We start from the raw sequence: 15,923 nt of genomic DNA, 5'->3' as shown, positions 1-15,923 counted from the left end.
AATCTCCCTCGATCTGGGGCTCCACACAAGATCTCACCCCGTGGGGTCAAAATGATCACATGAACGGTGAGCAAAAATCCCAGAACCACACGGGGGGACCTAGTGAATGACCTGCAGAGAGCTGGGACCAAAGTAACAAAGGCTACCATCAGTAACACACTACACCGCCAGGGACTCAAATCCTGCAGTGCCAGACGTGTCCCCCTGCTTAAACCAGTACATGTCCAGGCCCGTCTGAAGTTTGCATTTGGATGATCCAGAAGAGGACTGGGAGAATGTCATATGGTCAGATGAAACCAAAATAGAACTTTTAGTTCAGTATTGGTGGGTGGAGCACAGAGGACGGCAGGACAGAGATCAGGTTCACAATAGCGTTTATTGCTAGACTTTTCAGTTTCACACTTTCCCACACTCCAACAGACACACACAATTGGCATCTTGTTCAGGGCTGAGCTCCTTCCGCTCTCGCTCTCCCTCCTGATATAGGGCGCGGTCACTGGGAAGACACACAAACACAGGTTAATTGCTCTCAGGTGTAGTGATTCTGCCACTTACCTTCCCTGACTCCGCCCTCCTGTCACAGACCGGCGCTTGACCACGCCCCCGCTGCCACAGTGATTTTCTGGATTTTTTTTTCTCATTTTGTCTCTCATAGTTGAGGTATACCTATGATGAAAATTACAGGCCTCTCGCATCTTTTTAAGTGGGAGAACTTGCACAATTGGTGACTGACTAAATACTTTTTTGCCCCACTGTACGTCACATCAGAGATGTAAAACTTCCGCGCTAGCGAGCGACTGTGACAATTTATAAACAAACATGGCCGCCAGGTTTGCTTCGTTAAATACGGAAGATTTTGAGAGAATTTTGAAAGAGAAAGATGCGTTGAACACCCGAAAGGAATGTGTATGTATTAATAATAATAATAATAATAATAATCTCTAGCCGCTTTATCTGAGATGAGATGAGGTAATAATAATAATAGCTTTTTTTCGTGGTATATCAGATATATTCCATTCAGTTTTTCAACACATGAAGATAAACTTCATATCTTCAAGCCAACATGTGATTTTCTTTTTATTATATAGACATATTCACAAACAAAAAGTACCCAAATTTATCAAAACAGTTCATCGATTTCCTCACGAGTCACATATAGAGATTTATGTCACAGTTTTGGTTCTCCATGTCCCAGATGGAGCTCGTATGAAAAATACGAGTGGTGTATTTCCCAGTAAAACATTCGTGTCCATATAATCTTTATAATTCCAGTATTATGTGACACTGACATACCAGAAGATAGACATCTGAGCAAGATAGACATCATAAAGTCATCCTGTCATAATGCAATCTTTTGATGATAAATGTCTATGTAGGTTTATGTCATTTGAGTTTGTCTCGGTGTCGTTTAGTCGTAGGAACACACCCCTTATATAAAGTGTTGCATCTGTGTTGATTCAAATACCTACGGATTCCTGAAACACCTGAGATTAGCGAAAACATCACTGAGATTAGTGAAAGTTTAAACTGAAATGTAATTAAATATTAATTTCTTATATTGTAACACTCATGTGAAGTACAAGCCCTAAAATAATACTTTTGTAGAGATTCCTTGACTCCTTACAAACTTTTATTATTATTATTATTATTATTATTATTATTATTATTATTTTTACATTTTCAAAAACGTTTCGAAAAAACAAGGTCAAGGTCCAAGCAAAGATATTTTTTCGCCACTGCATTCTTCGGGGAACTCGCCTTAAATCAGACGGTCGTTCATCACAGGGACATTCTGTGTGTGATGGATTGGGGTGCTAGTTCCCTCATCATATTTACTTCATATGTCTGCACTGAAGTTGGGGAAATATTACAAATGACTGAACCTGGATGGGACAAGAAGTGAGAATTTTATGCACCTCTGCTTTTTATAGGTGTGTTTGTGCAATTTCACACTTATTCCTCCATTTGCCAAGTCTGAATCAGCGTGAAATTGATACGTTTGCTTCGTTTGCTATTTGGCAGTTAAACAAACCTACAGAAATCGTTGAGGGATGTGTAAAAGCTGAAAATATCCCTGAAAAGTTGTTTCATTGTTTGGTCAGAAATAGAGATGAAGGTTAGTGTGACAATCAAGTTTAGCGTGTGACGTCAAATCAACATGGCATTAAAAGAAAATGAAGTATCACTTATTTAGTTTTAAATAAAAACTAGTAGTTATTACCCATGAACCTGACTTCTTCTGAAAGGTGCTCTTCACAGGGGCTGTGATGGTCCTAGGGTTTGGTCGTACAGCTGCTTGGAATTGGGCAGTTTACCCGAGGAGTCAGGGGTCAAACGTGCCGTAACATTAGCCCTTACTGTTACATTTTCACATCGGAGTATAAACAATAGATTCACAGACACAGTTAACCTGATAATAACTGAAGCTTTACGTGCAGGGAGGTGAGTTTATATGATGGATCTATCACCAACTTTCTGCTGCCATATTAGCATACTTATAAACAATTAAGGAGGTAGTCTAATCTAATAGACTACTTTCAGCTGGATGATGTATCTTAATCCCATATAGCAGTTTACATGTAGTGCCCTGTAAGCCTATAACAGTGACGATAACAGTTACTGTGTGCTGCTTATCACACTGTATCTGTGTCCACATTGTTATGTACATGTACATCTGGCACTGATCATCTATCGAAGGAGAGCCCCAAAGTGGTCCTCCCTGGCAATAATGTACATGGATAGATAGATAGATAGATAGATAGATAGATAGATAGATAGATAGATAGATAGATAGATAGATAGATAGATAGATAGATAGATAGATAGATAGATAGATAGAACCCCGATTCCAAAAAAGTTGGGACAAAGTACAAATTGTAACTAAAAACGGAATGCAATAATTTACAAATCTCAAAAACTGATATTGTATTCACAGTAGAACATAGACAACATATCAAATGTCAAAAGTGAGACATTTTGAAATTTCATGCCAAATATTGGCTCATTTGAAATTTCATGACAGCAACACATCTCAAAAAAGTTGGGACAGGGGCAATAAGAGGCTGGAAAAGTTAAAGGTACAAAAAAGGAACAGTTGGAGGACCAAATTGCAACTCATTAGGTCAGTTGGCAATAGGTCATTAACATGACTGGGTATAAAAAGAGCATCTTGGAGTGGCAGCGGCTCTCAGAAGTAAAGATGGGAAGAGAATCACCAATCCCCCTAATTCTGCGCCGACAAATAGTGGAGCAATATCAGAAAGGAGTTCGACAGTGTAAAATTGCAAAGAGTTTGAACATATCATCATCTACAGTGCATAATATCATCAAAAGATTCAGAGAATCTGGAAGAATCTCTGTGCGTAAAGGTCAAGGCCAGAAAACCATACTGGGTGCCCGTGATCTTCGGGCCCTTAGACGGCACTGCATCACATACAGGCATGCTTCTGTATTGGAAATCACAAAATGGGCTCAGGAATATTTCCAGAGAACATTTATCTGTGAACACAATTCACCGTGCCATCTGCCGTTGCCAGCTAAAACTCTATAGTTCAAAGAAGAAGCCGTATCTAAACATGATCCAGAAGCGCAGACGTCTTCTCTGGGCCAAGACTCATTTAAAATGGACTGTGGCAAAGTGGAAAACTGTTCTGTGGTCAGACGAATCAAAATTTGAAGTTCTTTATGGAAATCAGGGACGCCGTGTCATTCGGACTAAAGAGGAGAAGGACAACCCAAGTTGTTATCTGCGCTCAGTTCAGAAGCCTGCATCTCTGATGGTATGGGGTTGCATTAGTGCGTGTGGCATGGGCAGCTTACACATCTGGAAAGACACCATCAATGCTGAAAGGTATATCCAGGTTCTAGAGCAACATATGCTCCCATCCAGATGACATCTCTTTCAGGGAAGACCTTGCATTTTCCAACATGACAATGCCAAACCACATACTGCATCAATTACAGCATCATGGCTGCGTAGAAGAAGGGTCCGGGTACTGAACTGGCCAGCCTGCAGTCCAGATCTTTCACTCATAGAAAACATTTGGCGCATCATAAAACAGAAGATATGAGGAAAAAGACCTAAGACAGTTGAGCAACTAGAATCCTACATTAGACAAGAATGGGTTAACCTTCCTATCCCTAAACTTGAGCAACTTGTCTCCTCAGTCCCCAGACGTTTACAGACTGTTGTAAAGAGAAAAGGGGATGTCTCACAATGGTAAACATGGCCTTCTCCCAACTTTTTTGAGATGTGTTGTTGTCATGAAATTTAAAATCACCTAATTTTTCTCTTTAAATGATACATTTTCTCAGTTTAAACATTTGATATGTCATCTATGTTCTATTCTGAATAAAATATGGAATTTTGAAACTTCCACATCATTGCATTCCATTTTTATTTACAATTTGTACTTTGTCCCAACTTTTTTGGAATTGGGGTTGTAGATAGATAGATAGATAGATAGATAGATAGATAGATAGATAGATAGATAGATATACTTTATTTCGGTGTCACTCCACAACACGCAATAAAAATACAATATAGAGGTATACAAATATAAAATTCAGTCAAATTACCCCCCTCCCTTTGACAAAAATAAAAAGTGTTAGGGACCACTCAAAAAGAGTTGTGAGACACCAACTAAAAAAGTCATTAAATATATATATATATATATATATATAAACGTACAATATGGTACCAAGGAGACAAAGCACAAACAGTTGTTTTATAAATTGGAACTCGTAAAAAACAATCTTCTATTTAGAATAAGGTAGCAGGCTTTGGCACATTCGTTGATGCAATATTTACCAGATAAAATTACACACAATTTATTTGTATCATCAAAATCATTAAAATTAACAATATACTTAGATAATGTATGAAATAATTCATCACGAATGTCCACATAGATGTCACAGTGTAAAATAACATGGGCTTCTGATTCAATGGAGCCATTATTACATACTGTACAATAACGTCTGTCCACTGGGGTGTTTGTATATCTACCAGTTTCTATTGCTAAAGGAGCAACTCCACATCTGAATTTAGCAAAGGCACTTCGATGCGGTCTTGATAATATATTTTGTACATAGGGCTCTGTCTCAAATGTATCCTTAAAAAGACGGTAAGTACGAAGTTTGTTACCCTCTGGTTTATTTATTAACTGTAACCATGATTCCTCGTCTGCCTTTGACACTGCCATATCAAAACACTTAAGGTCATTACTAGAATAAACCATATCTGTACGAGCATGGATGTATATCACCAGAATTGACAGTTGGAGTCTACAAAATTTCCCTGAAGACAATTTTTTTTGTTGTTGTGTAACAGACTTGTTACACCAATCCCTGTCCAAAGTGAAGAGTACGTGTGTCCAATCCATGTCCTTGTTACACCAATCCCTGTCCAAAGTGAAGAGTACATGTGTCCAATCCATGTCCTTGTTACACCAATCCCTGTCCAAAGTGAAGAGTACATGTGTCCAATCCATGTCCTTGTTACAACAATCCCTGTCACCAGTCCCTGTCCTCCAGTCCCTGTTTGGATTCCCTCTCACTCTCATCTACTGAGTTTCAAAGGGTGTCACCTGCAAAGAAATGACAACAAACATTTCAGTTTTTGTGGACAGTGATATAAGGCTTTATAGTATACAGTTATGCCCCCAAAATGTGAGTTATGCCCCTTGTTTCTGGGTGAGGCCGAGAACTTTTTGAAGTACCCTCATATCATTATATGCCTAGTTACTATCGGACAAGAATGCCAACCTCACACATGCAAAGCCACAATGTAGAATTATGGTTTGTTTGTTTTTTTGTGTGTGGTTTATTATTCAGAGAAAAGAGCTTCTGTGTCATAGTATGTACAGAAGAAAGGCAGAAACAATTCTGACAGGAAATGATGAGTAAGTGTGATGAATGAATAACCAAAACATTGTACTATGAATACCTCCAGTTCAACACGAGACGTGAAATTGTTTGGAAGTTTACAACATGGGTTTTAAAGACCATCTGTTCCAAATGAAGAAATCCCAGGATTAACATAATCACCGAGATAGCTGTCGTGACATGGGGTGGAAGGTTTGGCAAGCCCACTGTCGTTAGCATTAGACACACTATTATTGGTGCCTGGCTAATTTTCATGGACATGGACCTTCACACCCCTCTCTCTCTCTCTCTCTCTCTCTCTCTTTCTCTCTCTCAGGCGGTTGGTGGACACGGAGGATGAGCTCAGTGATATCCAATCGGACTCGGTGCCATCAGAGGTGCGTGATTGGCTGGCCTCCACCTTCACACGTCAGATGGGGCTGATGCTGAGACGGACAGAGGAGAAGCCACGATTCCGCAGCATCGTACATGCTGTGCAGGCTGGGATATTCGTCGAGAGGTGAGGTCACAAGCAACAGAATTTAATGACACCAAGATTTTCCAGCTGAAAGTCAATTTGAATGGAAAACAATTTTATTCTTCTGCACCTTTCAAACTTAATACAGTCGTTTCAAAATGCAGCTCAGATGTACTAATAAAAAGAAAGCTATAAATAGAAAATGTAATTAAAGACTGACTAGTGTTGTAGTTAAAACCACCTACACCGAGACCAAGTCATTGCCAAGACCAAAGTGTATCAAGACCGAGACAAGACCAAGAATTTGCGGGGTTGAGATCAAGTCAAGACCAAGACCAGGGTAGAGTGAGACTGAGTCAAGACCAGGATCAGACCAGTGGGTGTGAAGGGTGGGGGTGATGGCCATTAACAGGAAGAACATTTTCAAATTAGCAAGGAGTCACTTTATTGGTCACACTTGTAGCAGGAAATTTTATGTCCAATCACAGAAGGGGGCAATCACACATGGCCTAAAGTCAAGTCAAGTCAAGTCAAGTTTGTTTGTATAGCACTTTTAACAATAAACATTGTCGCAAAGCAGCTTTACAGAATTTGAACGACTTAAAACATGAGCTAATTTTATCCCTAATCTATCCCCAATGAGCAAGCCTGTGGCGACGGTGGCAAGGAAAAACTCCCTCAGATGACATGAGGAAGAAACCTCGAGAGGAACCAGACTCAAAAGGGAACCCATCCTCATTTGGGCAACAACAGACAGCATGACTATAACAGTTTTAACATGAAGTCAGTTTCGTTGATGTTATAAACTCTTCATTGACGGAAACTTGAGTGCAAAACTGTTCATGACAACTGCAGTCCTAAAGTTAGCAAGTCAACTGTAGTCCTCAGCCATAAAAGCATTACTGTAAGTGTCCAGAGTGTCTTCCAAGTGTGACTTTCATCTATCCTCATGGGGCCGTCCTCCACAGGAGCGATGCAATGAGATTCCAACCAGACACAGGGCACCAGGATGGATCAGGCAGGTCCGAGGAGCAGAAGAGGTCAGCATCTCGATCCCAGGACCGACATGTAACTCAGAGGGACAGATGGGGGGGGGGGACACAGGTTGTTAGGTATGCCCAATGTCACCTGAATAAGTAGGAACAGTATACATATTGCACTGAGTACAAGCAGGGACTCCAGCAACTAACTATGACAGCATAACTAAAAGGGGAGAGCCAGAAGGTAACACAGGCATGAGGGAGCCCCGGGACATAAAGCAGCAGCCACTACACCGTCAACAAACTCGAGTGAGCAAGCGAGTGGGGACTGACAGCATCCATACATCCCAGTTTACCAAAACACTCTGTCTGAGGACCCTCCAGATCTACACCTTTACCTCATAAACACCATTAACAAAAGGCTTGACTAAACAGATATGTTTTCAGCCGAGACTTAAACACTGAGACTGTGTCTGATTCCCGAACACTACTTGGAAGGCTGTTCCATAATTGTGGGGCTTTGTAAGAAAAGGCTCCGCCCCCTGATGTAGCCTTCACTATACAAGGTGCCAAGAGATAGCCTGCACCTTTTGATCTAAGTAGGCGTGGCGGGTCATAGAGGAGCAGAAGTTCACTCAGGTACTGTGGTGCGAGACCATTCAGTGCTTTAAAGGTCAATAGTAGTATTTTATAATCAATACGAAATTTGATTGGGAGCCAATGCAGGTTAAAGGCTAAAGGTTAGCGAGGCAGCCTTAGGCCCAAAGGGTTATCAGTTTGAGTCCCAGGACCAGCAGGAAAAATGTGGGGAGAGTGAATGAACAGCAGTTTCCCATCCCTCTGTATTCATGGTACTTGAACAAGACACCAAACCCCAAACTGCTCCCCGGGCACTGTAGCATAACTGCCCACTGCTCTGGGTATGTGTGTGTATGTGTGTTCACTGCTTCAGATGGGTTAAAAGAGGAGGAATTTCAATGTGCCTGAGTATACATGTGACAAATAAAGTAACAATTTTAACAAATAAATCAGACAATGTACAGGCAATTTAGTGAAATCCCTACAGTTGTGGTCTTGACTGCTCTTGAAATAAAATCCAGGGTCCTCTGTGTCCGATACTGAGACAAGACCAAGTAAAAATGTAATCGATTCCAAGACAAGACTGAGACCTTCAAAAAGTAGCACTCACAATGAGAAGGTTCTGGGTTCGAGCTCAGTGGCTGACAGGCGGCCTTTCTGTGTGGAGATTGCATACATGTCAACCTTTGTTCAATCAAACCTGTATAACCAACCTCCAAAATCCGTATTTCCCTTATAAAATCCGTATAAGATGCAAATTAAAATAATTTACCTAAAATTTGAATGATAATTAACAATGATATATCCCAGTTACTTTTTATTCAATATTAATAACAATAAACCTTCAGAATGAATACAAAGCTCCAATGTTCGACAAAAACACAAAGTGTTATCAGCGTAGCTACAAAGGAAATACTTCGTTGTTTGGAGACAGTTTTCACAGAGCGGCTATTACGCGCGAGACTTCATATTAGCCACAAAGTCAGGAAAATCTGTTCGTAAAATTACGTTATAATGACCAAATACAATGAAAAGTATTTTTCCAGTCTCACCTGTGAAAGGTAATCCCATGTGATCTCGTTTGGACGGTAAACCTGTTGGTACAGTTAAACGCAGCACATGAATGAGGCATCTTTATTCTCGGCTACTGTCTAGACGCTATACCAGAGACGGTTGAAGAATCTCCACTTTGCCCCATCCAATATGGCGGCGAGGATGACGTATGATTCTACGCAGAAGGCGGCGTCTATGTTTATATGTCTATGACTTCCCGGTTGGCGGGATTCTCGCAATGCGGTGTGCGCATGATCAAAAGTGGAACGAAGTCTCGCTACCACAAGATAACGCGCGATTTCATAAGACTCTTTACTGGCTGTCTGTGCTGTACAGTACGTTTGTAAATGTTATGCGTTCTTTTATCATCGTGGGAATTGATTATAGCTCTAAATAAATATTGAAGTTTTTTTTAAAGAATCCGTATAACTTTATTTATACGCCCGTATACTATGTTTATTGAATCAAATCCGTATAAAATACGGACATTCCGTATAGGTTGACATGTATGAGTTTGTATGTTCTCCACGTGTCTGTGTGGGTTTCCTCTGGGTGCTCCGGTTTTCCCCACAGTTCAAAGACATGCGATTAAATTAACATGGGCCGGCCTTGGGCTGAAGTGCCCTTGAGCAAGGCACCTAACCCCCAACTGCTCCCTGGGCACTGTAGCATAGTTGCTCACTGCTCTGGGTGTGTGTGTGTGTGCTCATTGCTCACTTGTGTGCACATGTGTGTGTTCACTGCTTCAGATGGGTTAAATACAGAGGTTAGATTGCACTGTATGTTTAAGGCCCAATCCCAATTCTAATTTCTACCCCTACCCCTCCCCCTTCCCCTCCCCCTTCCCCTTGGCCCTTCCCCTTGAAACTGAGCTACAAGGGATAGGGCTTGAAATTCAACCCCTACGTATTGGGATAGCCCTTCAACGATCGCATACGTCATCGCGTACCTCCGTCAGCGTTTACGTTAGCAAAACGCGACCAAATGCGTCATTGGCTGCGACCAGCCGCTACAGTCAGAGCCAGAACCAGAAATCTCTGCTGGCAGGGTGTGATTTGTTAACTAACACCACTGAATGAGATATCTTTGGCGCTTCGTGCACCACATCCGACAGAATGAGGTGTCAGAACACTCATGTAAACAATAAAAGCGAGAATAACAGAACAAAACGTACGCAGTCAAGCAACCGAAAACAATACTCACTCCCAAAGCTTTTTAGCAGCAGCTTGGATTTCAGAAATCGCTGCTCATTCTCAGCTCGAAAGCGAATCAAGCGGCGTGTTTCCTCTGGATAACAACTTAAAACACGTAAATAATGGAGAAAATACATTTATGACAATCTTTCGCCGCGGGAACCGCCATCTTTCTGAAATCCGCATGAAATCTCGGTGAAATCCGCATGGCATTGTGGGAAATCACTCAAACCCCTTCGTTCGGAGTCAGCTCCAGGAAAATCTCCGTTTGGAGGGGTACAGAAGCCCTACCCCTTCCCCTACCCCTCCGCGTTAACTGGGATTGGGATACCCCTACCCCTTCACGTGAACGCGCAAAATGGAGGGGAAGGGCCAAGGGGTTGGTCCAAGGGGTGAAATGGGATTCGGCCTAAGTCTGTGCTTGAGTGTACAATACGTGTGACAAATAAAGTTTTCTTCTGAAGTGGTCTCGAGTCCGACAATACTAGACTGACATCATTTTTTTTTTTTTTTAGCTATTCACAGTCGTGGAACATCCCCCAAACAAGTTATTTCCTGTTATTACTTAACGAATTGTAGCTATAAACCATCCTCTATATTTTCTCTCTCAACAAAGAAATGCTGCTTGTCATTTTACCAAGAAGCCCTGAAGCCCCATGTCTTTACATTTACAGCTTTACTGTTACAAAGCACTGACACTGGAGACTCCTTCAAAAAATGCTCAGTAAACATCACAACACAGAAAACCGCATTAACAATTACATCAAGGTTTTGTAATATTACAAATTTAATGGATAGAGTTTCTTCAGGGGGCAGCACGGTGGTGTAGTGGCTGGCGCTGTTGCCTCACAGCAAGAAGGTCCAGGTTCAAGCCCCGTGGCTGGCAAGGGCCTTTCTGTGCGGAGTTTGCATGTTCTCCCTGTGTCCGTGTGGGTTTCCCCCAAAGACATGCAGGTTAGGTTAACTGGTGACTCTAAATTGAGCGTAGGTGTGAATGTGAGTGTGAATGGTTGTCTGTGTCTATGTGTCAGCCCTGTGATGACCTGGCGACTTGTCCAGGGTGTACCCCGCCTTTCGCCCGTAGTCAGCTGGGATAGGCTCCAGCTTGTCTGCGACCCTGTAGGACAGGATAAAGCGGCTAGAGATAATGAGATGAGATGACAGTTTCTTCAGAGCCAGAATATAAATACAAAATCATTTTTATAGCTCCGCCTCTGAGTGGTGTTTATGTTTATGTGTTTATGTCCGTGTGCAGATTTTTGCTGGTGCAGTATCTCAATCACAAGTAGTTTAATGATTGAAGAAGAAGAAGAAGAAGAAGAAGTAGCTTTTATTTGTCACATACACTCAAGCACAGTGAAATTTCTCCTGTGCATTTATCTGAATACAGTGCCTTGCAAAAGTATTCAAACCCCTTGAACTTTTTCAAATTTTTCCACCTTACAACCACGAACTTAAAAGTTTTTTATTGAGACTTTATGTGATAGACCAACACAGAGTAGCACATAATTGTGAAGTGAAACGAAAATGATAAATGGTCTTCAAAATTTTAAACAAATAAAAATCTGAAAAATGTGGTGTGCATTAGTATTCAGCCCCCTGTACTCTGATACCTCTAAATACAATCCAGTGCAATCAATTGCCTTCAGAAGTCATCTAATTAGTTAATAGAGTCCTACTGTGTGTAATTTACTCTCAGCATAAATACACTTGTTCTGTGAAGACCTCAGTGGTTTGTTAGAGAACACTGAAGAACAAACAGCATCATGAAGACCAAAGAACTCACCAGGCAGGTCAGGGATAAAGTTCTGGAGAAGTTTAAAGCAGGGTTAGGTTATAAAAAAATATCCCAAGCTCTGAACATCTCAAGAAGCACTGTTCAACCCATCATTCAAAAATGGAAAAAGTATGGCACAACTGCAAACCTACCAAGACATGGCCGTCCACCTAAACTGACAGAGCGAGCAAGGAGAGCACTGGTCAGAGAAGCAGCCGAGAGGCCCATGATCACTCTGGAGGAGCTGCAGAAATCCACAGCTCAGGTGGGAGAATCTGTGCACAGGACAACTATAAGTCATACACTCCACAAATCTGGCCTTTTTGGAAGAGTGGCAAGAAGAAAGCCATTGTTGAAAGACAGGCATAAGAAGCCATGTAGAGGACACAACAAACATGTGGAAGAAGGTGCTTTGGTCAGATGAGACCAAAGTTGAACTTTTTGGCCTAAATGCAAAGCGCTAGGTGTGGCGGAAAACTAACACTGCTCATCACCCTGCACACACCATCCCCACTGTGAAACATGGTGGTGGCAGCATCATGCTATGGGGATGCTTTTCTTCAGCAGGGACAGGGAAGCTGGTCAGAGTTGATGGGAAGATGGATGGAGCTAAATACAGGGCAATCCTGGAAGAAAACCTGTTGGAGGCTGCAAAAGACTTGAGACTGGGAAGGAGATTCACCTTCCAGCAAGACAATGACCCTAAACATACAGCCAGAGCTACAACGGAATGGTTTAGAGCAAAGAATATTCATGTGTTAGAATGGCCCAGTCAAAGTCCAGACCTAAATCCCATTGAGCATCTGTGGCAAGACTTGAAAACTGCTGTTCACAGACGCTCTCCATCCGATCTGGCTGAGCTTGAGCTGTTTTGCAAAGAAGAATGGGCAAAAGTTTCAGTGTCTAGATGTGCAAAGCTGGTAGAGACATACCACAAAAGACTTGCAGCTGTAATTGCAGCAAAAGGTGGCTCTACAAAGTATTGACGCAGGGGGGCTGAATACTAATGCACATCACGTTTTTCAGATTTTTATTTGTTTAAAATTTTGAAGACCATTTATCATTTTCATTTCACTTCACAATTATGTGCTACTCTGTGTTGGTCTATCACATAAAATCTCAATAAAAAACTTTTAAGTTCGTGGTTGTAAGGTGGAAAAATGTGAAAAAGTTCAAGGGGTATGAATACTTTTGCAAGGCACTGTAAATCTGAAGCAGTGAAAACACAAGTGAGCAATGAGCGCACACACACATACCCAAATCAGTGGGCAGCTATGCTACAGCTTTAGCCCAGGAAACGGTTGGGGGGTTAGGTGCCTTGCTCAAGGGTACTTCAGCCATGATACAGACAGAGGGAGGGGAAAATACTGTTCATTCACTCAACTCCCCTCACATTTTTCCTGCTGGTTCCAGGAACTGAAACAACACCTTTTTGAGCCCAAGAGGCAGATTCTACCGTAACTGGATCCATTAACCACTTGCCCACAAAATAAGAAATTTCTCCTGTCCTTTTTTCAGTGAGGTAATATTTTCAAGATCGAAAATATGGTATTTGGTCTTCTAAAACAGCACGTCATTTAAAAATACACTGAGTATATCAATAAAAGATTTTTAAAGAATAAAGTCCTATTTCTTTGACATATCTGACAGACATAACTCCCATTTTAACCCTCATCCTACCATGCTATTTTACACCTTAATCTTACCATGTGGGGTCCGTTTGGACCCCAATACTTTTCTTTAAAATTAAAGCTTATAAAGACAAAATCACCAGATAAGTTTTCTTCAGAACATCTTGTATTAATAACAGCAATACACTAAAGGGCCCAAGGCATAAAGAACACACTTAACCTTCATCCTACCAGCCAATTTTACATACACAAACTACCAGGCGGGGTCCGTATGGACCCCAGGAGGGAATACCTTGAAATCAATGCAGTAAGAACCAATTCAATGCAGCAAACAGACATAACTTTATTGAAGAACAAAATCCACTATGGCTGAATATCAATGATGTATTATAAATGCAATAACATTGCAATAATATTGCAATAACTAGCATACATGTAGCAAATTATAGCGCCACAAAAAAAAATTGGCATTATATACATGATTTTTGCAGCTCATGCAGCTGTAAAACATTCTGGATTACAACTTAGGTCTTTTCTTACAGAATTTAAAACAAAAAAGTAATTGTAAAATAATTTAAGGCTTTTGTTTTGCAGCCTGTGCTTATTGCAGCAGTGGGGTCCACACGGACCCCGAGAAGGAATGCCTTGGTAGTTTCATTATGGAACATAAAAGAAATAAAAGAAGTTAACTTTCAGTGTGCTATTCAATTATAAAATGAAAGACAGATAAACTTTACTCTGGGGTCCGGTTGGACCCCAGTAACAAATTAATTATACCTTCACAATGCAAAAAGCTGATCTTCCGGTGCTTTAGTGTTTTAATTAAGACATAAATTCCGACAAATTCATAAAACGGTGAGGCAGTATGTCACATATTTTTAAAATGGCAAACAAACATATAGGTGCGGGGTCCAGATGGACCCCACTTGGTAGGATGAAGGTTAAAAATCCCTTTCATTATCCCTGTTGCTATCGTCAGTGAATTTCTGTCAGATGACCTGACGATAGACTCGGCCATTATGGATCTTTGGTAGTTATCATGTGGAAGCAGGCTTTATCATTTTTGGGTGTCAACAGATAGAGTTGAAATAGATTAACAGCGAGATAATGAGATGATATCATTACTTATTCTGATTTAATGGTATTTTAATCATTATTCTATTCACATTCACTGGATATGAGCAATCGTGTGCTCTGATTGGCTACTCTACTACTAGGATATCAGCTCATATACCATGAGTAGAGAAAAACAAAATGGCAGAGTGTGTTGCTGAACCAACCAAGGACAAAAAAAAAAAACCTCTACTCAAAAACAAAACCCCAAAAAACACACATACAAAAAAAATGCAACAAAATATCCCTTACAGAAAAAACACATGAATTTCCCATGTATTTCCTATGTGATCACATGTTACCACATGTGGTAACGTGGAATACATGGTATCAGATTTTGTAACGTGTTACCATGTAGAGCACGTGTAAAACATTCCCACATGTGATTCACATAAAATTGGGCCAAAACCACATGTTTCCCATGTGCAAAACACATTTTCCACATATTTCACATGTGAAAAATCACATGTGAAGTTCATGTGGTTTTTCTGTAAGGGATGGAATGAAAGTATTTGATGGTAAGGACGTATCTTTTTTTATTTTTCAAGAATTATTATTATTATCACATTTTTCACAAATTGCTCCTGTTATTTCGCCGGCTTGTTTGCATTCTAAGCGGAAATTATTTTGTCGGACGTTTTGTATAAAGTTTTTATTTATTGAATTTGCAAAAAATAAAACTAAAAATGCTCTGTTTCTGGGTGGCACGGTGGTGTAGTGGTTAGCGCTGTCGCCTCACAGCGAGAAGGTCCGGGTTCGAGCCCCGGGGCCGGCGAGGGCCTTTCTGTGCGGAGTTTGCATGTTCTCCCCGTGTCCGCGTGGGTTTCCTCCGGGTGCTCCGGTTTCCCCCACAGTCCAAAGACATGCAGGTTAGGTTAACTGGTGACTCTAAATTGAGCGTAGGTGTGAATGTGAGTGTGAATGGTTGTCTGTGTCTATGTGTCAGCCCTGTGATGACCTGGCGACTTGTCCAGGGTGTACCCCGCCTTTCGCCCGTAGTCAGCTGGGATAGGCTCCAGCTTGCCTGCGACCCTGTAGAAGGATAAAGCAGCTAGAGATAATGGGATGAGATGCTCTGTTTCTCAAAATCCAGTGAATATGGATAGAATAAAACAGTTATTCCATTCAATCTCATTGTTAATGGCTTATAGACAACTCGGTGCTACGCGCTTCATCGGCTATCAGCTCATGTACGACTCGATTTCATGGAATAACTGTTAAAATAATGATGCATGATTAATATAATTAGAAATA

General features: G+C 41.0%; 1 protein-coding gene across 3 annotated transcripts in view; it reads left to right on the top strand.

Annotated features, from left to right (window-relative positions):
- pde1cb (phosphodiesterase 1C, calmodulin-dependent b) overlaps positions 1 to 15,923 on the top strand; it is a 185,299-nt gene that overhangs the window by 99,169 nt on the left and 70,207 nt on the right. For all 3 annotated transcript variants that reach the window (XR_009651346.1, XM_060906390.1, XM_060906389.1), the window contains exon 4: positions 6,203 to 6,385. Coding sequence is in view for 2 of the 3 variants with exons in the window: in XM_060906390.1 (XP_060762373.1) it covers positions 6,203 to 6,385 (183 nt within the window). In the remaining variant the exon portion in view is untranslated. The remainder of the gene's footprint in view (positions 1 to 6,202; positions 6,386 to 15,923) is intronic.

This window comes from Neoarius graeffei, chromosome 23, assembly GCF_027579695.1.
Source record: "Neoarius graeffei isolate fNeoGra1 chromosome 23, fNeoGra1.pri, whole genome shotgun sequence".
Taxonomy (NCBI): Eukaryota; Metazoa; Chordata; class Actinopteri; order Siluriformes; family Ariidae; genus Neoarius; species Neoarius graeffei.
Note: the sequence above shows the minus strand (reverse complement) of the source record. Positions and strands in the feature narration are given on the sequence as shown.